At 37.1% G+C, this 25,879-nt stretch overlaps 2 protein-coding genes across 3 annotated transcripts in view; one reads left to right on the top strand and one right to left on the bottom strand.

Annotated features, from left to right (window-relative positions):
- LOC107556210 (arylacetamide deacetylase-like 3) overlaps window positions 1-25,359 on the bottom strand; it is a 38,635-nt gene extending 13,276 nt beyond the window's left edge. The window contains exon 1 of the mRNA XM_016239266.1: window positions 25,329-25,359. Coding sequence (XP_016094752.1) covers window positions 25,329-25,343 — 15 coding nt within the window. The 5' untranslated portion in view covers window positions 25,344-25,359. The remainder of the gene's footprint in view (window positions 1-25,328) is intronic.
- Window positions 1,914-9,670, top strand: LOC107555693 (short-chain dehydrogenase/reductase 3-like). Of its 2 annotated transcripts, none has more exons than XM_016238574.1 (6): window positions 1,914-2,608; window positions 6,956-7,099; window positions 7,373-7,492; window positions 8,277-8,515; window positions 9,010-9,135; window positions 9,250-9,670. In XM_016238574.1, the coding sequence occupies exons 1-6, from the start codon at window positions 2,414-2,416 to the stop codon at window positions 9,332-9,334; spliced, it is 909 nt and encodes a 302-aa protein (XP_016094060.1). In that variant the 5' UTR covers window positions 1,914-2,413; the 3' UTR covers window positions 9,335-9,670. The 2 variants fall into 2 exon arrangements, with proteins under 2 accessions (XP_016094060.1, XP_016094051.1); XM_016238565.1 differs by lacking the exon at window positions 1,914-2,608 and adding an exon at window positions 3,677-4,159.
- Window positions 25,360-25,879: the final 520 nt, after the last annotated feature.

Raw genomic sequence — 25,879 nt, 5'->3', positions numbered from 1 at the left:
TAACTATGGGTAACAGCCCTTGTAAAAGCATATTGCACTGCACACATTTATACAATAAGTAAATGAAAAGTCTGACCAGAGTGCAAATTAAGTCTTCCAACCCTGACTAATGCCCACTATGTTCTAACTGACCAGATAACACAGAAGCTAATTAGTAATATCAACAATGCACATAAAAATATGCTGGCTGAATGTTTACATAAGAGATAATTGATGGTGGCACAGCTTTAGAGAAGACAAAACACTGCATATTCATCAACTGTAAAATCAGTTCCTTTAATCCTATTACTATGCAAATGCACATGATAAAACTATCTTCCATGAAAGGCAATGTTTGCGCTATGGCCACCACTGAGAATACATCAGATTTATTTAGTGAACTTTCTATGTTGATCTGTAGATGGCAGTGACACTCTATAACAGAAAAGAGAAAGCCTTTTTGTTCAGCTTCATCATGCTGTTATATTTCTACAATAAAATGTGCAAGATAAAATAAAACCTCACAATCATATAAAAACAGAGAATAGTGGTTCCACAACATTCTGCAATATTGGAAATTAACTCAGCATCTGTAATTTTGGGCCTGTTTTTGATCAACAGATCAAGAAATGGCCAAATTTAAGTGAAACATGCTATTTCCCCCCACCAGACAACCATTAAGCCTTCTCTGAGAGTTGCTGGGCCATTAATAAGAGGTGCAGCATAGCACAAAGCAGTCTTTGTGAGGCTGCATTTTGACCCAGTCCGGTCTGAGCAGCCCTCCATTCAGCTTTTAAGCAGTAGAAGCAGGGGCTAGGCCAAAAATCACAGTCTGGAATCTCCACAACGGCTCCTGGGTTTACTGCACGAGTTTAAGAGGCATTTACAAAGGTCTCCATGTTCTGGAAGTGCACTGGTCTGCAGGAATCCTTCTGAGTCTGAGCACTGTGGACTGAAAAGAGCAACAGGAGACCCAAGCGTAACAACATTTAGAGCAAACCACATGCTTGTTTACACATACATAACACACTGAAAAGTTGACTTGGAAAACAACTAATTATAATTAATAAAATTAATGACAGAAATATTGAGAAAGCTTCTGTCTGAAGGTAATACAATTGTGTTGTTGTTGTTGTTGTTTGTTTTGTAGAGAAACCTTGCAAAAATGATGCTTAGATCCAGTTTGTAAGACCATTCTTCTTTTGATGTAACAAATATAACATACTGTATATAACATACCGTATCATTGCCTATATTGTATACTGTACATAACATACTGAAGCATATTGTAAACAAGCCCCCCCACTTGTTTACTATGCAGTGAACAAAACAAAAAATAGGCTTGCTATGCAAAACAGACAATAAGGTCATAAAATGCCTTTTTAAATCGTGTATAATACTTAATATTAATATACTTTCGGTTGTTGTCTGTGTGACCAAGGACTCCAAGAGGCACTAAACGACACTCTTGAACGTGAACTAACTTGACTGAATTATCTCGTTTATTTACAAGAATCTGCGGACCTTCTGAACAACCCGTTTGTCCAGTTCATCATTAATTCACAACAAGAGGAGAAAAGGGACAGAATAATATGAATGTGTCAAATTGACTGAGCATACACAATTAAAATCACGTAAGTCCGTTATTCATAAACTCATCATTTATTCATGAGCTCATTTTTATTTATTTATTTATTTGATTAAAGTCATGTTGACAAAATATAGGAAAATACAATTAGACTGCCATATCATTTGTGGAAAACGGCAGATATACATAAGCTAATTTATTAATAAAGGATAACAGGACATTTTCTTTTCGGCGTTGTGTGTGTGTGTGTGCACCATTCGAACCAGCATAATGTGCGCTGAGCGAATCATTCAATTGAACCGATTCAAAAGATTCGAATCACTGGAATGAATCAAAATCCCCACCACTAGTTACAATAAGCACAGGTTGAAAGGCAACGAAATTGCCTGTGGCACCACTTCTGGGGGAGGGGACTTAGCCGTCATAAAGTAACCCTCACGCCAACGTTTGATAAAGCAGTACTTCTGTCAGTCCTCCAGCTGTCAATCAAGATAAATGGTCTCTTTAAAACCCCTATCAGACCCTTCTGGCCGCTGTCAGTATAGCGACAGGACTCCGTCTCCGGTGCAAAGCAGCAGCGCACACTTGTCGCAGCAAGAGCTCCGTGGATAAAGAGTTTGTGTGGAATAAAGGTGCGCAAAATGACAGATATTCCGCCGAGGCGCACGTAAACTGCGATGGATTGTGGTAGATAGATGCATTTCACCCTATTTAGTCTCCGTCAACTTTGAAAAATAAGGCGAATTGCCTTATCCACTCCTATAAAATAGGAGTAAAGGTGATCGCTCCGAGGAACGATTCAATTGGTTCAGCAATTGTTACAGGCGAGAATTGAGACGAAGTGAAATGGATCTGAAGGCGCTGGGCTGCGTGGTGCTCTTACCCATTCAGATCCTTTACTATATTGTCAAGGCGACCGTGTGCTGGTTCTTACCGAGCAGGCGGAGAGATCTGACCGGAGATGTGGTGCTTATCACGGGTGGCGGACGGGGCATCGGCCGTCACCTGGCAAAGGAGTTCGCCGTGCGTGGAGCTAAAAAGGTAAACAATGTATTATTACTCTTGGTTATAGCTATGGCTTGGTCATACAGCGTAATATTTCAATTCAAATCTTTCTATGAGTGTAGTGTTCGTATAGCCCCATAGTTTGAATACCAGGTGGTCTCCCTCTGTCTTTCTCTTTCTGATTGCTAGCTATAAGTGATACATCAAAACTATCAGTCAGATTGCTCAAAGTTTCATAACACTATACATAGCGCTATTTGGCATATAAAACTGCTATTAATATTAAAATAATTTAGCTTTATACAATGATGCAATGTTACTATAAAGAAATCTACATTTATATTCCATGTCTATCATTTATATACCATGTCTGTCTTACTCTTACAAAAAATTACCAGTGGCCACCAAAATACAATGCAAAATATAATACTTTCGCTGTGAGAAGCTTTCAGAATCTTGCTGTAATTTAATAGAGTAAAATTAAAGTCTAAATGGTTCAAAAGTTAACTGCACCTCCTTAACCACTTTGAATTTAATTATTCTGAGTAAGAATACCAATTTGATTAAACCATTTGTACATTGTGGCTCTACTGTAATAATCATATCTAGTTACTATAGTGTGTATGTGCAAACTGTGGTTATCATGCACATTTTTGTAAGCTAATCCTCATGAACACAAATCATTAGCCTAGTAATGGATGCATTTGTTTTGTTTTGCAAAGTATCAGTCTGTATGGTCTATTCCTCTCCCTAGGGACATTACATGCCCCGTTCATAAACCCATTGTCTCAATGGTGCATAGGTCATGACCAATCAAAATGTAGAGCTGGAACCCAATGTCTGCTTCAACTTGTAATACAAACTGGGTCAACTAACAAACAGCTATTTTGAGGAAAAATATCCTTCTTTCAAACTTCGACAGCTCTCATAGTCAGATTATCACAGCAGTCTGGGTGGAAAACCCTCTAGAAAGGCCAGTGGCCCAGAAGTTCATGGTTCCAGCATCTTTGACCTTGGCCAAATGCTTGGATGATTTGCTGTCTTACTCTTCCTATGAATTTTTACTCTATCTGGAGTATTTAATGGGTTAATTAGAGGACTCCGTCTCCGGTGCAAAGCAGCAGCGCACACTTGTCGCAGCAAGAGCTCCGTGGATAAAGAGTTTGTGTGGAATAAAGGTGCGCAAAATGACAGATATTCCGCCGAGGCGCACGTAAACTGCGATGGATTGTGGTAGATAGATGCATTTCACCCTATTTAGTCTCCGTCAACTTTGAAAAATAAGGCGAATTGCCTTATCCACTCCTATAAAATAGGAGTAAAGGTGATCGCTCCGAGGAACGATTCAATTGGTTCAGCAATTGTTACAGGCGAGAATTGAGACGAAGTGAAATGGATCTGAAGGCGCTGGGCTGCGTGGTGCTCTTACCCATTCAGATCCTTTACTATATTGTCAAGGCGACCGTGTGCTGGTTCTTACCGAGCAGGCGGAGAGATCTGACCGGAGATGTGGTGCTTATCACGGGTGGCGGACGGGGCATCGGCCGTCACCTGGCAAAGGAGTTCGCCGTGCGTGGAGCTAAAAAGGTAAACAATGTATTATTACTCTTGGTTATAGCTATGGCTTGGTCATACAGCGTAATATTTCAATTCAAATCTTTCTATGAGTGTAGTGTTCGTATAGCCCCATAGTTTGAATACCAGGTGGTCTCCCTCTGTCTTTCTCTTTCTGATTGCTAGCTATAAGTGATACATCAAAACTATCAGTCAGATTGCTCAAAGTTTCATAACACTATACATAGCGCTATTTGGCATATAAAACTGCTATTAATATTAAAATAATTTAGCTTTATACAATGATGCAATGTTACTATAAAGAAATCTACATTTATATTCCATGTCTATCATTTATATACCATGTCTGTCTTACTCTTACAAAAAATTACCAGTGGCCACCAAAATACAATGCAAAATATAATACTTTCGCTGTGAGAAGCTTTCAGAATCTTGCTGTAATTTAATAGAGTAAAATTAAAGTCTAAATGGTTCAAAAGTTAACTGCACCTCCTTAACCACTTTGAATTTAATTATTCTGAGTAAGAATACCAATTTGATTAAACCATTTGTACATTGTGGCTCTACTGTAATAATCATATCTAGTTACTATAGTGTGTATGTGCAAACTGTGGTTATCATGCACATTTTTGTAAGCTAATCCTCATTAACACAAATCATTAGCCTAGTAATGGATGCATTTGTTTTGTTTTGCAAAGTATCAGTCTGTATGGTCTATTCCTCTCCCTAGGGACATTACATGCCCTGTTCATAAACCCATTGTCTCAATGGTGCATAGGTCATGACCAATCAAAATGTAGAGCTGGAACCCAATGTCTGCTTCAACTTGTAATACAAACTGGGTCAACTAACAAACAGCTATTTTGAGGAAAAATATCCTTCTTTCAAACTTCGACAGCTCTCATAGTCAGATTATCACAGCAGTCTGGGTGGAAAACCCTCTAGAAAGGCCAGTGGCCCAGAAGTTCATGGTTCCAGCATCTTTGACCTTGGCCAAATGCTTGGATGATTTGCTGTCTTACTCTTCCTATGAATTTTTACTCTATCTGGAGTATTTAATGGGTTAATTAGGCTAAATCTCTCACGTTGGCAGAAGCATAATGTTTTTGTGTCTCAGCAGTCAAATTGCAAAGCACAATGAAAGCACTAATGAAACAAGACTGTGTGCTGAAAGTCAAGAGCTGGGAAGAAATGTGCCAGCTGCCTCACCCACCCAAGAAATTGCATTATAAATAGACCCAGTGGCCCAACTGTAATAAACAGAGCTTAATAACTTCTGTATCCACAGTGACAGGGGCTCCCATGCTTGGCGGCGTTACACCCAGGGCTTTACTTTGATTTACACACATTTCCCACATTGTGTGTATGGGGCCAAATAAAAAACCCATCATAAAAGTTGCAACGCAAATCTCACACAGTAAACAATTCAGAGACCTTAGATCCCTGAATGCTCACAGGCACAACTCCCCTTTTACATCTTTCCAGGGCAAAGGTCTTTGAAAGCAGCAGCTTTGCAGCAGTACGTTAAAGGAAGCCATTGTGCTTGTCAACACCCCGTTGTTAGCCATTGTCAAGGTGTGAAAGCTTTGGAAGAGACACCTGCAGTGGCTATCTTCACAGTTAGCCCATTCTTAAGGAATGCTAAAAAAGCATGAATCATAAATGCACAGGCTCAGATTTAACTTGACCACTAGGTGGGGGTTGTAATTTTCCAGAAAGCAGCCATTTATTATGGCGTCCAAGAGATCAGCAAGTCCTCACTGCATGGTAATTCAACACTGGAAATATTTTGCAAGAATTATGTCATCTTCCTCTAACCAAACCCTAAATGATGATTTGAAGAACCAAGAAAAAAAAATTCTGGAGCTCTTAAAAACAAAGGTTCTTTATTGGCATCTATAGATCCATGAAGCCAAAATCCTTTAATATCCATTGAACCTTTCCATTGCACAAAAAGTTCTTTATAGTGGAAAATGTTTCTTCATTATTTAAATATTCATTGCACTAAGAAAAAATCTAACTTTTCTCTGAAATAATCCTTAGCTCTGGGTATAGCTGACAACAATATTTTGGTTCCAATAAAATTTAATGTTAATGGAAGGCAAGGCGAAGTGCCTTTCACAGGCCATCATTATAAAATATCACATTATTAGTTTGTGATGGACATTTTCACACTTATTTATTTCAGAAATCAAGACAACATGATAGGGCTTTTATTAAGTTACTTATAATTACTGTAGACCAGTGTTTAAATATATATTTTGCAATAATTTACATAAAGCTGAAACGAAAGAAAAAGAAAAGCTTAAAACTTAACGAAAAACTTTGAAACTAACTGAAATTAAATCGAATTAGCTATGTATAAACATAATTTTTTTTAATGGGGTTAAAAAAATAAAAAATACTGAAGTGTACAGTAACCTTATTCACGCTGCTGGCTGGTTGTCACTGAAAAATGGCATACATTTATTTGCCACGGTTGCCTGTAATTGGTTAATTATAATTTTTTTAAATGGCTAATGTATGAACCAAAAGGATAGTTAACCTATGTGCATGCATGCACACACACATGATTAGGAGTTTGCTGAAGCAGAAAATGTCTGGGTCTGTATGCCCAGCAGGCTGTGTAATCTCAATGAGAATTGTCTGTGAGAGATGATGAGGCAGCATCACTGATTTCATTACCTTTCCTTGACCTCTCAGACTAGCTAATTTAATTGACCAATCACTGCCCCCCATGTTCCCTGTCCCAGCCAATCCATTCATGTAGGCATCTCTCTTAATGCTCTGCTCTGTTCCTCCTAACAGCTAATCTTGTGGGGCCGGACAGAAAAATGTCTGAAGGAGGCGTGCGAGGAGATCGCCCTCATGGGGACCGAGTGCCATTACTTTGTTTGCGATGTGGCCAACAGAGAAGAAGTTTACAAGCAAGCCAAGGTTGTCAGAGAAAAGGTATGCCCCATAATATCATATCCTGAGGTGTTTCTTAATTAAGATCATAATAAGATTAGTTCAAACCTGTTGGCTCTAATAACCCCAGTGCTGGTGGCTTTGGCTCAGCTCTGCTGCCTTCCACCCCCATAGCCTGGATGGAGATTACACTTCGCTTGAAATGTCTGGGTTAGATAAGGCCCAGCAGTATAGCGGCTCTAACTAGCCATGAAAAAGAACGTAAGGATATTTTTGGAAAGAATATCTCACAGCGGGTCTTTTTTCTTATGGTAGGTGGGGGATGTTACCATTCTTGTGAATAATGCTGCAGTGGTGCATGGAAAGAGTTTGCTCAACAGTGATGATGATGCTCTTTTGAAGTCACAGCACATCAACACAATGGGACAGTTTTGGGTAAGTACATAAAAGAATTGGGAAGGGTTAAGTTAGGATGGTTTTGTCTAATTCAATAGTTTGATAAAACAAACTATTAAAGTTGCATAACATTTACACCTACATCCACCCCGTATTACAAATATTGCTGGCAAAATGCTTTGTAAAATTTTGGACAAAAGTGTCTGCTAAATGCATAAATATATATTTAAATGTTACAAATTGTTTAAAAAAATGAATACAAATCTAAAGTAAATATAAAACTATATACTAAAACTAAAGTAAATATAAATGAAAGCTAAATTATGAATAATAAAAACTAATAAAAATGACGAATGCACTTTTTAGCATTACTAATTTAATTAATGTGAAATAAAAGCCAATTCAAAGCCTAAAGTAATACTATAATAGTATATTAGTAATACCAAAATGGCATTGGTCTGATTCAAATTAATCTTAACCTGAGGCATTTGGTCATTTCTGGTTTGACTGATGATCAGGTGGGCTTATGTTAGACCAGTGTAAATCTTTTAAGGCTAAAGTGTAGTTTTTGTACCAAAATCCCCCCCCCAAAAAAAACACTGCTCTTGGTTAAACAAACAGACAGTCCTATGGCTAAACACACCATTGGTAAAGTTAATGTTGCTGTGTTAGACTTAAACAATGCAATGTTTTAAAAGCACTGCACAATAAAATGGGTTATAAGAAAGTATTTTAACTTAACATCATTTACATGTTACATCTGCCTTACAAATTCATACTTCCAGGGGTTTAATTGACTTTTTAATAATCCTTTCATCCATAGACCACAAAAGCTTTCTTGCCTCGTATGCTGGAACTGCAAAACGGCCACGTTGTGTGCATCAACTCCATCCTGTCTCTGTCGCCCATCCCTGGTGCTATAGACTACTGCACTTCTAAAGCATCATCACTAGCCTTCATGGAGAGCCTCACTCTGGGGTTGCTGGACTGTCCGGGGGTGGGCTGTACCACTGTCCTCCCATTCCACACCAACACTGAAATGTTTCAGGGCATGAGAGTCAGGTGAGCTGATGAGTACAGCACAAATTAATTATTCAAAAACCCCACTCATATAGACAGCTTTTCCTCAATTTAGTAAATGTTTTAATGGATAAAATCAGTTCCGCCCTACATATTATTTTAATTATCCTGTTTTAACTGGCAGTAAGTCACATTATGGAAGTAAAATGGGTTGGACCATAATTTCGAGTACTTTTACATCAACATCAAATCAAAATTGACCCCATTTACTTTGTTAATGCATGGTTGTGGTCATATTTTGAATGATTAATCAGTACACATTTTTCCAAAAACAATTTTCTGCGTAATCTTTAACCAGAATGCAATAACTTGGTTTTCATCCAAAACAACTTTCCTTTTCTATTGACATCACATCACAGACATTCTTGTTTTAGCAAAGTCACATTTGACTGTTTGTGTACCATTTCACAACGGTACATATTTGTAAGTGACAATCAATAAAAACAAGTGTATTTAACTGCGGTTTTTCTCTGTAGGTTTCCCCAACTCTTTCCTCCTCTAAAGCCGGAGGTGGTAGCCCAAAAAACAGTGGATGCTGTGAGGACCAATACAGCCTTTGTTTACTTACCCTGGACCATGCATGCACTCGTTATCCTTAAAAGGTACAGTCTGATGCAATTTACGAATACAGGTTTATTTGAAATCAAATTATTTCAGCTTGTGTTTTGAAAACTCTCTCTGATTACATGTATTGCTTTGTTTTACCCTCGAAACAGTATGCTACCACGGAGTGCTCTTGAAGAAATCCACAAGTTCTCAGGAAGCTACACCTGCATGAATACTTTCAAGGGACGGACATGAGGGGTCTAGAAACGACATTGGAGCTCCAAATGTTACTTTTTAAATTTTTTTTTTAAGTTTCACAGTCAAACAACAGCTATGGAGTTTTTATGGAGTATTCCAGAAGCAGTGAGTTAGAAGAAAAAGGTGCCAGCATGCCAGAGCACATGGTGCCTCATTTCTAGGACCATTTGCAGGTCACCAATGACCCCTGTGTTGCAGTGTGGGACAAACACAGAATGGACAAAAAAGCCTCATTCGACCGCTGTATTGTATGTATACTTCAACGTTTTTAACAATCACCTTTTAACTACAGTCACTGTAAATTCAGCATCTGAATAAAAATCCAGTTTTAAAGAAAAAAGCCTTCTATCAGCGTTGTCCCATGGGGTCGACAGCAGTAAATGTCTCTTCAGCACTTTTCATACCAACACAACAGTCTTGACCTGCCGTGGGCTAGCACGTGGGCTGAGTGTCAGAAACATTCACCGTGCTGCTGGTGGAAAGAAATGAAATAAGTCAGATCTGTTTTATGTCATTTTTCTTTTGAGAGGATACAACAAAGATGTGAGCTTAGTTTATTTTCAAAGCAGGGTTGAGTTACCACAAACCTTTTTTTAAGGTTTGGCTCGATTGTAACTTATGCTTTCAAAAGTGTGTACTTTGTTCTGAGAACAAAGTTACAGAAAGACCAGGGAAAAATCACAGTGCTTTCTTGTGATTTGCTTTATGGCAAGCTGGAAATATTTAACCACGGATCCATCCAACCACTGCTGTGGCGTTATGTAAAAAAACAAAAAAAAACTATGCCTTTCTAAAATTGCTCCTGCAGGAAAAGTATAATACTGCTCTCTTGAAGTGATATGAGAGGCTATTTACTAAAGTCTGTTGATTTAAAAACAAATTATTTAATTAATTACATTTTTTAACCTTAAGTAACATTAAAGTAACATTAAAGCTCTCAAAAAGGGCTATCAATTTAACGTGTTAATTCAAAACAAGTGCACTTTAATTGTGCCCCCCATGCAATGTCTATTTGATTATTTTATAAGAGTATTAATTTAGTTAAATGTAGTTATTTACATATTTAAATTGAATAATTTAAGTTAATTGTATTTATTAATTCGATTAATTACATTTAATTAATTAAATTACATTTTTATTTGATTGACCAGTGTTTTTAAAACTATTAAAAGTCACTTTTGTTAATTGAAATAAAACAGAAATAAATTGCCTTGACAACTAACTGAAATAAAATAAACTCAAGTTCTAATATAACTAAAACTTATATAAAATAAAATTAGAAATATTAAGCAGAAACATAAAAAAATTAAAATAAATAAAATGACAAAAGCAAATAAAATTACTAGAACTTAAGCTGACAAATGAAACCTCTCAACATGTTAAGTACCTGCTCTCTTGAAGTGATATGAGAGGCTATTTACTAAAGTCTGTTGATTTAAAAACAAATTATTTAATTAATTACATTTTTTAACCTTAAGTAACATTAAAGTAACATTAAAGCTCTCAAAAAGGGCTATCAATTTAACGTGTTAATTCAAAACAAGTGCACTTTAATTGTGCCCCCCATGCAATGTCTATTTGATTATTTTATAAGAGTATTAATTTAGTTAAATGTAGTTATTTACATATTTAAATTGAATCATTTAAGTTAATTGTATTTATTAATTCGATTAATTACATTTAATTAATTAAATTACATTTTTATTTGATTGACCAGTGTTTTTAAAACTATTAAAAGTCACTTTTGTTAACTGAAATAAATTGCCTTGACAACTAACTGAAATAAAATAAACTCAAGTTCTAATATAACTAAAACTTATATAAAATAAAATTAGAAATATTAAGCAGAAACATAAAAAAATTAAAATAAATAAAATGACAAAAGCAAATAAAATTACTAGAACTTAAGCTGACAAATGAAACCTCTCAACATGTTAAGTACTGTGCAAACATCAAGTTGTATTTGAGCAAAATAGCGTTCATCCACATCTGAAGTGCAAAAACCAAGTTCAATTCTCTGTGCAAGTCCTAACAACGAAAAATAAATACAAATGTGGGATTTGTCTGACCTCTGGATGCCAGATAAACCACATAAGCATTCATATGAATCACAGTAAACCACAAGCACCTTCCTCAATAATTACAGCTATGCCACACATCCTGAGTTTGAGTAGAAAATAAATTAGAACATGCTCCGTTAAGGAGAAATAGGAGCCTCTTGTGGGGACTGGTTTTCATTACCCCAGAGTGGGCCGTTTGAAATACTGCAAGAAGAATGTGAAGTCGTCCGAGGGTCATGAAATTGGGGAGCTCCATATGCAAAAGAAAAAGTGTTTCACAAAAGAAAGCAATGCATTCAGGTTTGGAACAACATGACGGTAAGTAAATGATGAGCTTTTTTTATTTTGGGGTGAAATGCATGCATTATGGTGCTATGAGGTTTCTGTTATCACACCCATGAGTTTAGCTGGGTGACACGAAGAAAGAGACATCCTGCATGCTTGGAAACAGAAGAAAAGTCAGAAGAAAATGCAAGCAGACAGAGCGTTCATCCACATCTGAAGTGCAAAAACCAAGTTCAATTCTCTGTGCAAGTCCTAACAACGAAAAATAAATACAAATGTGGGATTTGTCTGACCTCTGGATGCCAGATAAACCACATAAGCATTCATATGAATCACAGTAAACCACAAGCACCTTCCTCAATAATTACAGCTATGCCACACATCCTGAGTTTGAGTAGAAAATAAATTAGAACATGCTCCGTTAAGGAGAAATAGGAGCCTCTTGTGGGGACTGGTTTTCATTACCCCAGAGTGGGCCGTTTGAAATACTACAAGAAGAATGTGAAGTCGTCCGAGGGTCATGAAATTGGGGAGCTCCATATGCAAAAGAAAAGAAGGGTTCAGACCCCAGCGGGAAGGGTTAGACCAGGACTAGTCAAATACGACATAAATCAGACCACAACATAAATCATAGACCTCTCATACAGTTCTTACTGCATTCATACTCCATTGCAAAGCCTGCTTGAAATCATTAAACCATGTTTGCAATCCATCCTCAGTGATCAGACTTTGATCAGAGGCCCTTGAGCGGGAAAAAGATGTATGTGGAACAGAAAAACAAAACAACAAATAAAGACAATGACTTTTTCCCCACCCGCAGTAGGATTTATTATTCCCAAACACAGACGAGAAATTCTTCATAAAACACATTGCTTATTAATTACTCCTCATATGTGTAACTCCCTCAGAGAAGCATCATAAACCATCACAGTGAGTAAGAATACTGATAATTCAATTCAGAGCATATCATGATGTTACCGATCTACTTAATCTCTGTGGAATCATGATTGGGAATTGTATTGTTGCAGGTCTGTGGTCTTTATTCTGCTGAATCTGTTTTCCATATTAGTCTGTAATCCCATTTTTTCTTTCAATCCATATTTCCTGGCTCACGGATCAAGAAGGCTTATGAGGTATTCAAAACGCCACAGAAATCCTAAGAAATGCACTCTAAAAGGGCAATGTCATGGTTGATGGAGTAAGAGCAAACAACATAAATCATTAAGGCAAATATATGAAACTCAACAGATTTTATAGATTTTTTTTCCCTTCTTTCAAACGGTCTTAAAAAATTTTAAAAAGTAAAAAACTGGTTTTATTTAGTTGTAATTATTGAATTCATTGTGTTTGATAAATATGGTTAAATCCTATAATCTCACTTTAGGACTTTCTTGATGCCTGGAATTGGATTCACTGTAAATGAATTTGGGCAAGATCCTGTAGTGTTGCTACACTCCTGATTAGCACTGGTGCTAGTTCGGCACGCTGTTCATCCATCATTCAGCAGCTGATCTGACAAAATGAGACTTTACTGACCCCCAGCAAGGGGCTGAACTCCATGCCTCATTTGCTCTGTCTGCTGAGAAATATGGGCAACTGAGGTATGAGGTTAAATGTGGTGCATAGTGAGTGTGCTAACAGCAAGTTCTCTGCAAGGCACTGAAGTCCTTATGACAAGACAAAAGTTTTTTTTCACAAACTTATGTTACGGTATAAAGCAGCTCAATATACACCTGAATTCACCAAACCCTATTTTTCTATTGTAAAGGGACAGTTGGGGGAAATTACATTCATGTCAACATTTACTCTGACCAATTTTACAGACCAAAATTGAATTCATTAATCATTGACAACAACTAAATTTCTCTCCAAAGTGATGTTAACCATTGCAAACAAATCATTGATTCACTGAGCTGGTTCAAGAATCAAATCAGTTTGATTTGAGAACAAATCATTCAGACTAGTTTAACTTGAAAATTAGATCTACCTATTTGCTTAATAGATCCGACTCAAAAGAATGATTCGTTCACAAATCAAGAACTTTCTTGAACATGCCAAGGAGACGGATGTCAAGATTTTAAATAAATAATGGTTTACATTTTAGTCTCTTCCTCACACAAAGCTTTGTATGGCTTCAGAAGACTATAATATAGTATGGACAACCTTTTAGCATACTTTAATGGTGTTTTTGTGTATTTTATGATGCTTGAGAGCCAATTTTTTTGCAAGGAAAAGAGCAAATAAGTCATACAGGTTGGTCAAACTATCCCTTTAAGATGAATATTCCTTATCTATATCCTGACATGTGAGGCCGTAGCAGAGAATGAACAGTTACATGTTCCCATATCAGACACTACACCTGGTTCTATGAGAGTGCACAATGCTACGCTAACGCTTCCTCTATAGATGAAGCGTACAGAAGAGCAGTGTTCTTATCAGCAAGCATCTTTCCTGTGAGCTGTGGTGAACTTCCACTCCCGCTATATCTTTTTTCATTAGCATCGCTTTCTGGAACAGTTATCACTGTAGTAGATCAAAGCAGGAACAACAACAGAACCGCGAACATCACAGCCAGGCGAGAAATTACATAAAGGGCTGCACAGCCATGCAAGATCAGCTCGCCTTTATGGTCGGGCTGTTTATTACACTCAGGCTTTTATCTAGCTGCAAGGGTCTACACCTCTCATATCAAGATTACAATGGAGACAAAAACAAAGACTTTGCAATGATTCTTTACACCGATCTCTGCATGTGCTCACTTTTGATGGAATGGCATGTGGGTTGTGGGAATTAGTTAAAGGAATAGTTTACCCATACATATAATTTGGCAATTTTATCACTCTTATGTAATTTCAAACCTGTGTGACTTTTATCTCCTACAATACACAAAAGAAGACACTGTTTTTGTCCTTATAATTAAAGTCAATGAGATCCAAAACAACATCGAATGCCAATGACTTTCATTGTATAAACCAAAATAAAAAAAATCTGACATTTTTTGAAAAGTCTCCTTTTGTGTTTCACAAAAGAAAGCAATGCATTCAGGTTTGGAACAACATGACGGTAAGTAAATGATGAGCTTTTTTTATTTTGGGGTGAAATGCATGCATTATGGTGCTATGAGGTTTCTATTATCACACCCATGAGTTTAGCTGGGTGACACGAATGAAGAGACATCCTGCATGCTTGGAAACAGAATAAAAGTCAGAAGAAAATGCAAACAGACAGAGGGAGTAGGGTGCATGGGTTAAACACAGTTTAGGATTTGGCAATGTATTCTGGGGTCTTTCTGAAGGCCAACAGGCTGCAAATTAGGGCCTCCACTAAAAGTGCTATTCGCAGATGGATCATTTCATACACATTATTTACGACCCAGGCCACTTCCTTGTCAGTTATGCAACTGTGCTCTGTTCTCAGGCATTGCAACAGAAAAAAGAAAGAAAAAAAAGTCCGGAGTTAATCAAGCTAGGACCATTAGTGGGTCATGAAAGGATACAAGCTCTTCATAGCACCCCAAGCTAATGGGGGAAACAGCTTAAAGAGCTTATGCACACTTTAAACAGGCAGATCGAGTCATGTCTAAGTGAGAGACCAGATGTGTTTGAACGCCTTTGGCCATTCATAAACCCTGACTCAGAGGTCTTCCAGAGGAGACAAAGAGAGTTACCTTTCCGTGACCTGTTGCACTGTGTTTGCCCCCGCTGGATTTATGGGCCTGTTTGATGTCAATGTGAGGACCCATGTGGGAACTAAATCAAAAAAGCGACAGAGTTCTCACTCATGGTTGTACTCCCTAGATCAATAAATCTGTCAGATCAGACATCATTGATCCTTTGGGGAAGACTCCTTCGCTAACAATTGCTTTGAGATAACGGTCTTGACATGCGAGGATGTGTGGCAGCTCTGGTAATCAAGTCAGCTGAGGTTGCGCTTGCAAAGGAAGATGGAGAGGTTATGACAGAGATGATCTGAACACAGTGTAAGTTACCATTGATTATGAAAGTGTTTAACAGTAAAGCATAAAAGATGTGTTTTATATGGAACTGTAAGAGTCAGACAAAATATGAAACAACACCTATGACTCAGTATGAGGTAGACACTTACAGTTCTAGGAAACGAGCAACAGTTCCCCGCAAAAATGAACATTCTGTCATCAATTACTCACCTTCATGTTGTTCCAAACCTTTCTATCTTCAGGTGGAACACAAAAGAAGTTACTTTGAAAAATGTCAACGAGGTTCTTCAAAATACCTCAAATGAAAACAGAATGTTAATTTTTGGTGAACTATCCCTTTAAACATACCCATGAATAAAGGAACTTATAAAAAAGACTGAAGGCTTAGGATGAGCTATGTCTCAAAGTCTAAACACATGCAAAGAAGTGAGAAGGTGAAAATATGGGATTTTGAGGGGGAAATATTTAGATCAATTTGCAGCTACAGATCTCAATAAACAATTTGTTTACAAAAAAAATACAGCTGGAGATTAAATTAAAGCACTGGTTGTTCCAAAGGCCAGGCCTAAAATAAGAATGTCTTGCCTTGTACAGGCTTATTGTTGAACACGGCCCAAAACTAACAGATGCCCTTGATATGAATCACTCTTCATATACTCCACAAATTCCTACACCACCACAATTTTCACTCAAAGAATTATTTTTTAAAGAATAGACAGCTTAGAGACCATAGGCAGACCAGACTGCGTAAAGCCTTATATTACTATTAATCTGGCATCTGTCGTAAAAACATATATCCTGGTTCCTGTAGCTCAAATAGTAGAGTGTAGTACTAACAATGCCAATGCAATGGATTCAATTCTCAGGGAATGCAGGAACTGATAAAATATACATCTTTAATGTATTTTAAGTCACTTTGGGTGAAAGCATTGTCAAATGCATAAACGTAATGCTTTGTGACCTTACACAGACCATGCTCTGAGTTTATTGGTAGAGCTGCACAGAAGATAATCAGACATGATGGTGTAGGGCTTCTCATTCTGCCGGATAATTAAATAGGGAATGACAAATAGACTAACAACCAGAATAGTCCCAATCACTGCTTAGACTAGCATTTTATTGTCACAATAAAATTTTCATTTAATTGGTTTAAAGATAATAATGTTATAGAATGGAGCCTATGAGATCTTTTAAGATCTTAAGTCATGATGTCATGCATGTCATGACTCTTTAAAAACAGAAACTCAATCAGATGTTGACCTATTAAGCCAAAATTGTTTAAACAACAGTCTAAAAGAAACTAAATGAAGTAAATGGCACAGTGATTGAGTGTATTTTGAAACTCCCCTTAATTCAATTGACAGCACAATGGTTTCCTAACACTGTTGTAATCTTTTGGCTGTTGATTTTAATCGGAATCAAATATAAATCTACACATGTCGGGGTGGAGCGTCTGGCTCTTTTAACGAGTGCAATATTTCTGAATTTACTACACTTAAAATGATAGAAGGAAATGACTTTTGGAAAGTGTACAAATGTGTATCAAAGCAAGGACCTGTAAACCCCAAAGAGCCCTTAAAAGAGGCCTACAATCTCAGCTCTTGGCAGCTCATGCCTCCATCTTTCCGAGTTGTCATGGTTCGAGTGATGAGAACTGAAGATGAAGACAAGCATGTCATTTGCTGAAGCAATGCAATACCCGCTGCATGACCCCTTTCCTCTGGCTGCCACCGCCAGGCTGGGATGAGCATAGTTAGGCTGGGGCTCACAGGAATGAAGTCTTGGAATCCACACATCTGGCTTATATCTGTGGCTTTCGGTCATTTGATTTTTCCAGTAGTTCCACAAAGGCTGGATTGTTCTGAAGACTCAGGGCTTTTCTTCTCCACTCAGTGCTGGCGCCGGTGACCACAGCTGGGGCTGCTTTTCGCAGACGTAGCCTCAGTCCCGCAAGGACTGGAGACAGGGAGGAGATGAGCACAACCCATTCAATGGGGACATCAAGCTCCAATAGACCCTTCCAGCAGTTACTGTCAAAAAAGACTGCAATGTCAAGTTATTTTCTGGACGTCCACCTTACTTTGATTTATGATGGTTGTGATGTTCCAATAATTGAATGGATTTCATGGAGAGCAACTGTTGTGAGGGATTAGACCAAGTTCCATTGCTCTGGTACATTCCACCTCTTCAGTCCCATCCTCCCCTGTTTTTCTGCAGTACATTGCAGGGCTGACAATTGGGTTCAACTTCAGGTCAAGCTCTTTGCTTGACAATGGGCCAGCCAATCTTGAATCGGAGCGGAGCAGGCAGTTTTCCCATATGGTCCTCACACACACTCAGAGGGGACTTAGCTTAGTGGCCTTTCCTGTTTCAGCTTCTCATACCAATGCAGATCTCAGCATTCCTTCTCTCTGTAGACCTTTGCAGGCTCCACTCGGCTATGCTCTTTCTTAACGGCATTTAAACCAGGGCTGCGTGTCCATTCAGAAGAAAACAAGCTAAGCGAATCTCTGATTTCAAATTATTTCTCATTGTACGGTTAATGTAAATTGAGCTTTTCAGCACAAGTTTTTCAGCACATTTTCTTACTCAGTATTTTGTCTTGTTTTTTCAGTATAAATATTGAAGAATATATTTTTTTAAATTACATTAATACTTTTATTCAATAAGGATGCATTAAATTGATCAAAAGTGGTAGCAAACACATTTACACTGTTACAAAAAGATATATTGTTGTTCTTTTGAACTTTCTATTCATCAACGAATCCTGAAAAAAATGTATCACAGTTTCCACAAAAATGTTATGTAGCACAACTGATTTCCACATTGATATTAAGAAATTATTTCTATATTAACGTAATATATATATAATAATAAATGTAAACATTGGGTAACACTTTATTTTAAAGTCCAACTCTCGCTATTAACTAGCTGCTTATTAGCATGCATAGTATTAGCATACTGGCCGTTTATTAGTACTTATAAAGCACATATTAATGCCTTATTCTTCATGACCATATTTTAGATCCCTTAATCCACCTCATACCTAAACTTAACCTTTCTATTAATAAGCACCAAATTAGGAGTTTATTGAGGGAAAATTCTTCATTAACAGTGAATGTGTGTTCCCTATTCTAAAGTGTCACCAAAAATTGTGTATTGAGCACCAAATTAGCAGTAGTAACATAGAAAATTATTATTTTAAATCATAATATTATTTCACAATATTAATGTTTTACTGTATTTTTAAATCAAAAACTTTTCAAAAAAACTTACTGACCCTAAATTTATAATACTGATATTTTTATTATCTGAAACGCTTTTCTTTTGACAGTTTGACAGTTATTATAGCAATTGTAGTAACACAGGTTGACAGTGAAAATATATATTTTTTAAAAGAAAAATGTTGTTTTTTGAGCGGTTTGGTGACAGGGCTGTAGGTATTTGAAGGACAGAATGTGCTGGTGCAGTTGAGCCAGCGGAGGACATAGATCCTACACATTTTGTGTGTGAACTCTGGCTGAACTCCTGGGTTACGGTTTCAGGCACGCTCTGACAGCCTCACCCCAATGACCCGGCTCGTGACTATGCAGTTCACCAAGAGGTCCCCTGTTCATGCACACCAGATGTGTGTTCCCTATTCTAAAGTGTCACCAAAAATTGTGTATTGAGCACCAAATTAGCAGTAGTAACATAGAAAATTATTATTTTAAATCATAATATTATTTCACAATATTAATGTTTTACTGTATTTTTAAATCAAAAACTTTTCAAAAAAACTTACTGACCCTAAATTTATAATACTGATATTTTTATTATCTGAAACGCTTTTCTAATATGTGCATATATAATTAGAGATATATAAGATAAATATATACATTTTGTAATATATGTGCATCTCTCTTCTCAATAGTACATATTTTCTGCTGATTTTTCCATTAAATCAATTTTCCAGGAAAAAGGTAGCATTTGACAGTTATTATAGCAATTGTAGTAACACAGGTTGACAGTGAAAATATATATTTTTTAAAAGAAAAACGTTGTTTTTTGAGCGGTTTGGTGACAGGGCTGTAGGTATTTGAAGGACAGAATGTGCTGGTGCAGTTGAGCCAGCGGAGGACATAGATCCTACACATTTTGTGTGTGAACTCTGGCTGAACTCCTGGGTTACGGTTTCAGGCACGCTCTGACAGCCTCACCCCAATGACCCGGCTCGTGACTATGCAGTTCACCAAGAGGTCCCCTGTTCATGCACACCAGTCCGTTCAACCCCCCGCACTACCCCTTCATTATGCCTTACTCTACCCTCTGCCCTGCTCCCGCCACAGTCAAGGAGATGGGAATCTGTCTTTGTTGAGTCTTTTAAATACAGACACACATGTAAAACAATTTGTTTTGCATACCAGAAATACTGGTAACACAAACTTGCTGGGAAAAAGCGAGTTCAACAAAAGTTTAGATGTCAGTTGAAGTGTAGCATTTGCATACACATTACGCTTTTAGTCCAGGATGTACTTGTACAATAATGTCAACAGATTTCAAAGGCTTGTCTTGCTTTAAATGGATAGGAGAAAGAAATAAAACCTTGACCTTCATTTTAGCAATTCAGTGTATAATGCAATAAATTAATACATTTTGTGGTTATCCATGAACCATTTTACTTGGCTTCTTATTTTCCTTGGTAATAGTGAGATACTAGCAATTTGAATATGGGTCACCAGAAAGCCTCAAAGCTGAACTTTTAGTACAACACTTAAGAGAGGCATTTCAGCATCTGTAATTACGAGAGGCACCACAGTTTAAATCTTTTTTTTAAACATGTCTTTTAAAGTTATGCTTGAGCTTTCAGTTTGATGTGCGTATTACGTCACTCAGGTCAAATCTTGCTTTAAATCTGCAAAGGCTGAAGTACCAAATGGGATTACAACGCTGGCAATAGAAAAGTGAAAGTTTGAGTTTCAAAATTAAGACCAAACTCACTGTCCTATATGCATGAGATGAAGTGACACCACTTTCAGCTCAACCTTTGAAGATAGAATCCCTGTAATACCAGCCGACACATAAATCGACTACAACGTCACTGCACATCTGGGTTCTACAACACTAATGGCAAATAAAACAGCAAGGCAGCTAAACTTCACCACCCACATCTTGATTGATGTCTTGTGAGTTTACACTTTATAACATCCGTACAATCGGTCTTCTACAAACACTTAACTTAAACCACAAAAGAATGAATGAATAAATAAAAAATACTAAAATTAAATTAGTAAAAATTATATGAAATTTCCATCACAAAGTCCCCCACACCTCATAAAATGTCTTTTTCACTTTCTTCAAAATCGTAGACATCCAGTCCTAAGCCCCAGGGTTCAGTCTTTGTCAACAAACACCCGCTCACATAAGAAACATAAGTTTCATTCGCAGTGTCACTACATTAACTCACTTCTCTGTGTAAGCCAACTCCTCATCTCATTATCTCCTAGCTAACACCCTCCATTACTGTCCCGGGCGTGACATAATGGCACGGTCTACTTATTCAATCAAGACTCCTGTTGGCGGTGTCTGTACAAAGTGCCAGAGAAGTGAGGCCACCCTTGACTCCTGAAGCATCCAGTGTCTGTCTGTCTCCTCTCAGTCTTAACCCAAGGCAATATCTGTCTCCATCACCATATGGTCAAACAGACTCTCACCTGGAATCGACAACCTTTTAATATCATGTCACAGATGGTGTTTTAATGATGTGCCGTAAGAAGCTGCTCAGGGTTCATTTGTTCTCTTTTGAGCCGATACTGTTGGTCATTTATTATTTGGGGTATCTAGGAATTCACCAATATTAAAATTAATTTCACAATACTAATAAATAAATAATTATGTCATGTCATCTAAATAAATTAAAAATAACTTACAAACATTTAGACATAATTCAATTTTTTTAATGGAATATATAGGCCCATTTACAATTTTTGTAAATTACAGTTTTAACAAACAATTAAACTTTATGTAATGCATATTTATGAGATAAAGTTTTGTGCATTCATAATCATAGAATATTATTATTTGCTTCTATTTTTTTAAATAATATTTTCAAAATGCATTTGTTCAAAAAGTGAATAAATCAATTTAAATGCCACTAGTGAATTCAAGCATCACAACATAATATACAGAATTAAAAAAAGAGTATAGAGATTTGCTAAAGATTACATTAGCATTTTTATTAAGTCATTTGGGGTTCTTTGTGATAAACTTTTTTGAGCATGTTATGATGGATATTATAATAATATAAAAAAGGGTAAATGAGCATGCGCAATAAAAAAAATAAAAATAAATATCAGCCTAAAACCAATACATATTGTGCACCGCTATCCAAACAAGACAGGATATTGTACTACAAATTCCATGCTATGGAAAATACAGCTCTTGAAAAGGTCAAATATGGCACAACTTTCATCCAAAGGGTTGTGAATTAATTCTTAAGTAGCTTCCCCAGCATTCTCCATCCAGAAGTTATATGATAAGATGTTTACAGGGCCCTGGGGGTTCCCCTTTCCAGGTCTCATGGCCTCCACAAGGAGCCTCTTCCGCCATGCGCCGTTCTTCCCGTCAGCCAGGGAAAGACCTGAACTTGAGATGACCCTGCTGAGCGAAGTCCCCGTTGGGTTCATCTACAGGCCACTGCACCGTTCCACCCTCCCGTCCTTCCCCCACTATCATTCCTTGAATTTCCTATTTCCTTTGGTCTTGGAGTTGCATTCAGTGGACATCTGCATAGAGAACAGCCCCCTCCACTCCACCACCATCACTCCAACCCCCACCCATCTAAATACTGTCACCCAATTTGCAGCCACTCCGTCTGACAGGAGGATGAGATCTAACGTGTTTACCACACCCCCATGACACCACCGATCCTTTTCCCTGACTGCAGGTCTCCTGTTCTGACACATGCACACAATAGTGTTTGTTATTGTCAGTGCAGACATGTGTGCATATACGCACTTCTGTCAGCAAAAACCTCTGAGTCAGTGCTGTGCATGAGCGTGAGCGTTTGCACCTCATTAAAAGAAGGGCAATGGAAAATCAAGAGTCAACTGAGAGGAACTTCTCTCTTTCAGCATTCTCTACATGTGGTTCAAGTTACCACTTTCCAAAACTTTTTTTCATCATACCAAAGAGAGACATCAGAGGGTTTACTCAAATAACTATCAAATATTTCTCAGAAGGAAATTAGAAGGAAATGGATGTTTCATGTTAAAAGAATGCTTTGGGTTCATATGTGTCATAACATTCATTCATATTTTAATTATTCAAATGCAATTATTCAAATCAAATACAGTAACAACAGTAACTGTAAAATAGTATAACAACTTTTCTAAAAAAAAAATGTCAGTTAAAAATGTCTTTACTGTCATTTTTAATCAAAATCAATGCATCCATGCTGAATATATATACAGTACATATAAAGTACAGTATATATGCTGTATATATACATATATATATAAATAACATAATTCATTATGTTATGCGTTCATGACACTGAAGTTGAAAGATTGGACATAACATTGCACAGAAAAGCTGTCATTCCAATTTTCAAGCTCATATATTCATGTCTTGAGGCTCTACTCTTGAAACTGTATTTTAATATTTATTGCCTGGCCTGGTCTACTTTCACTGTAAATGCTTTACAGTAATCACAATTTTTACTTTAAAACATTTAAAAAAACTGAGGGGTGAGTTGAAATCATTTTCTGTGGTAAATGATATTATGCTACAAATGTAACTTCTTTTGAACCCAGGACATTGCTCAATTGGTGCCCTTTTAATCATCTGCACATGTGTCTTAAAAAAGACACTTTCTTTACTCTCTATTAAATCGATATCAGAAATCTGTGGCAAATCACTCTGAAAGTCAACAGTATGAATCCACAACAGAAAATCCATTAGTGGAAGATGCTGCAGTAAGGGAAACAACAGCCACATTCTGCGTTCCTCTTGCTCAGATGAGGGTATATGGGCTGTGATGATTAAAGACTAAAGTGCCTGCTGAGACCTGGGAATGCCATTAACAGAGAGTGCCAAATGAATGGCCAGCATAATGCTGCAGACTTTTCCAATTAGCTCATAAAAGACCAAACACAAAGCAAGGCCAGGTAGAAACAGTCCCAGAGAATGGACTTTCACGGCGAAAAAAGAAAGAACATTCTCCCCGAGAGTCCTTCAAAATCCAAACCCCTCGGAGAAAAGAATATAAGCAAGGTAAAGGATATTTTAGTTACCTTCACCCAGACTAAAGAGCTGAAGAGTGAATTAATTCATCTTAAAATGGCCCTTATAAAAATTGGATTTCCATTAAGTACCGTAGCTAGCAAGGAATTTTAACAAGGTTAAGGTCGATGTCTTGGCAGCCAATATGTGCTTTTCCTGCCATTAGAAATGTCTAGTGCTCATAATAGGTGCAAATTAGAGTGTTTTCACTAAATTAACCTTATGGCGGTCATTAATTTAAAGCAGATAAGGTGTTGCTATTAAACATCACAGTAATTGAAAACATCTCAGTGTAACAGCAAGAGACTCAATACAGTGGATAAGAGAGGACAAAATGATTAAAATAATGTATTTATGAAATGCCCACTGATTTTCATACAGATTTTAAGTAACACTTGAGTTCACACATCATTTTGTCCATTATCATTTTTCAATACTCCAATTCTCTATAAAGCAGTAGGAAAGACAGAGGGCATAAACGGTCTTCAACACTAGCTTGATTCAGCAGATGCTCTAACTTCTCTCATTATGTGATTGCATATTTCCGAAATGAGAACTAGTGAGAACAATACGATAAAGTTGTGAGGCAAACGTTTGTGGCTTACTTGTGTAACTACAAGCAAAAATTAGCAATTTGTCAGCTTACAGTCGACCTCTTTTTAACCAAAACGGAGCTCCTAAACGAGGTCTTAAAACTGATTAACAAAAATATAGCCTATAAATAATGGAATTCATGTGTAATTAGTTTACTTATTTAGTAATAATACTACTTTCAGCTGCTCCGTTAGATGTCGCCACATTAATAATCATAATCTACAGATTTTCAAATAAAGTAAACTGAGGGTCCTGCATCAGCCGAGCTAAGTTAAATGTAGATGAATATGCACACTAAGATAGCTCTAAAAGCTCACGGACAACTTAGAGACCCATGATAAAAACATCTCTGGCTTTCTCTGGTATAACTTACAGCTGAGTTCTTCTGCTCACGCAGGTCATGAACCGTCTCTCGTGCACTGCTGCCACTTTGTGGTGACACTAGCTTTCGCATTCTTAGCACCCGACCCTCAGCGACACATTAGCAAACTGAATCGACGATTCGTAGAACAATCAGAAATGTCCTGTCAGCTTAAGCACCAAAGCAAGGTGACCCCAGAAGTTGCTAATTATGAACTTATAGTCAACGTATCTATCAATGTGAAGCCAGAGACTGAAAGACGACTGTGATGTACAACTGCAGTCAATGTTTTTAAATGGTGTTGGTCTTTAAACCCTGTGATAGCCTAACTAACTGTTCTGACTTCACGTGCAGCTGTTACTAGCACATTAGGATTCCAGGTACATTTGTGATAATGGCATAGTATTTAAAATAAGAATGGAATCACGACCTGTCAGTATTAATAAATGAATTACATAGAAAAGAGAAGCAAACCTTGCGAATCAGCATGATGACCCACTGACGTGATGACATAATATTGGCAGGCTTATATTTTGTACACGGTGTGATTTATATGCAGAAACTTGTTGTTTTTTTTTAAACCGTTTTAACGTTTATTGTTTTATTTTATTATTATTATTTTTCCTGTTTATGTGTATGTGGCTCCCCTGGCAGTATTTGTAAATCTTTAAAAACCAGTAAAAAAAGATTTGAACACAAGTGTGTTGTTGCAAATAATTTTTCTCTTTTGTAATATGACCCACTGAACCTACTGTACTGATTGTTTTGCAGGTTTACTCTAATTCTCAATGTCTGCCACAAGGTGTCATCGTATGACTCAGTTCATTTGGTGCATCACACCACAAGGGGGCAGCTCAACATAAAAACAATCCATCCAGCTAATTTCAAGATGAAATAATTACATAATAATGTTAATGAAAGAATGTTGCTGGCTGATAACCAAAAAGTTAGTGCTAAATCCCAGTAGTTGGACCTCATAAACCAAATTCTGAAATATGGTTGAGATATTACTGCAGAGATGTCTA

The sequence above is a fragment of the Sinocyclocheilus grahami genome, unplaced genomic scaffold, assembly GCF_001515645.1.
Source record: "Sinocyclocheilus grahami isolate Dianchi unplaced genomic scaffold, SAMN03320097.WGS_v1.1 scaffold20.1, whole genome shotgun sequence".
In the NCBI taxonomy this organism is placed as follows: domain Eukaryota; kingdom Metazoa; phylum Chordata; class Actinopteri; order Cypriniformes; family Cyprinidae; genus Sinocyclocheilus; species Sinocyclocheilus grahami.
The sequence above is the reverse complement of the archived record's forward strand: the minus strand, read 5'-3'. Positions and strand labels throughout refer to the sequence as shown.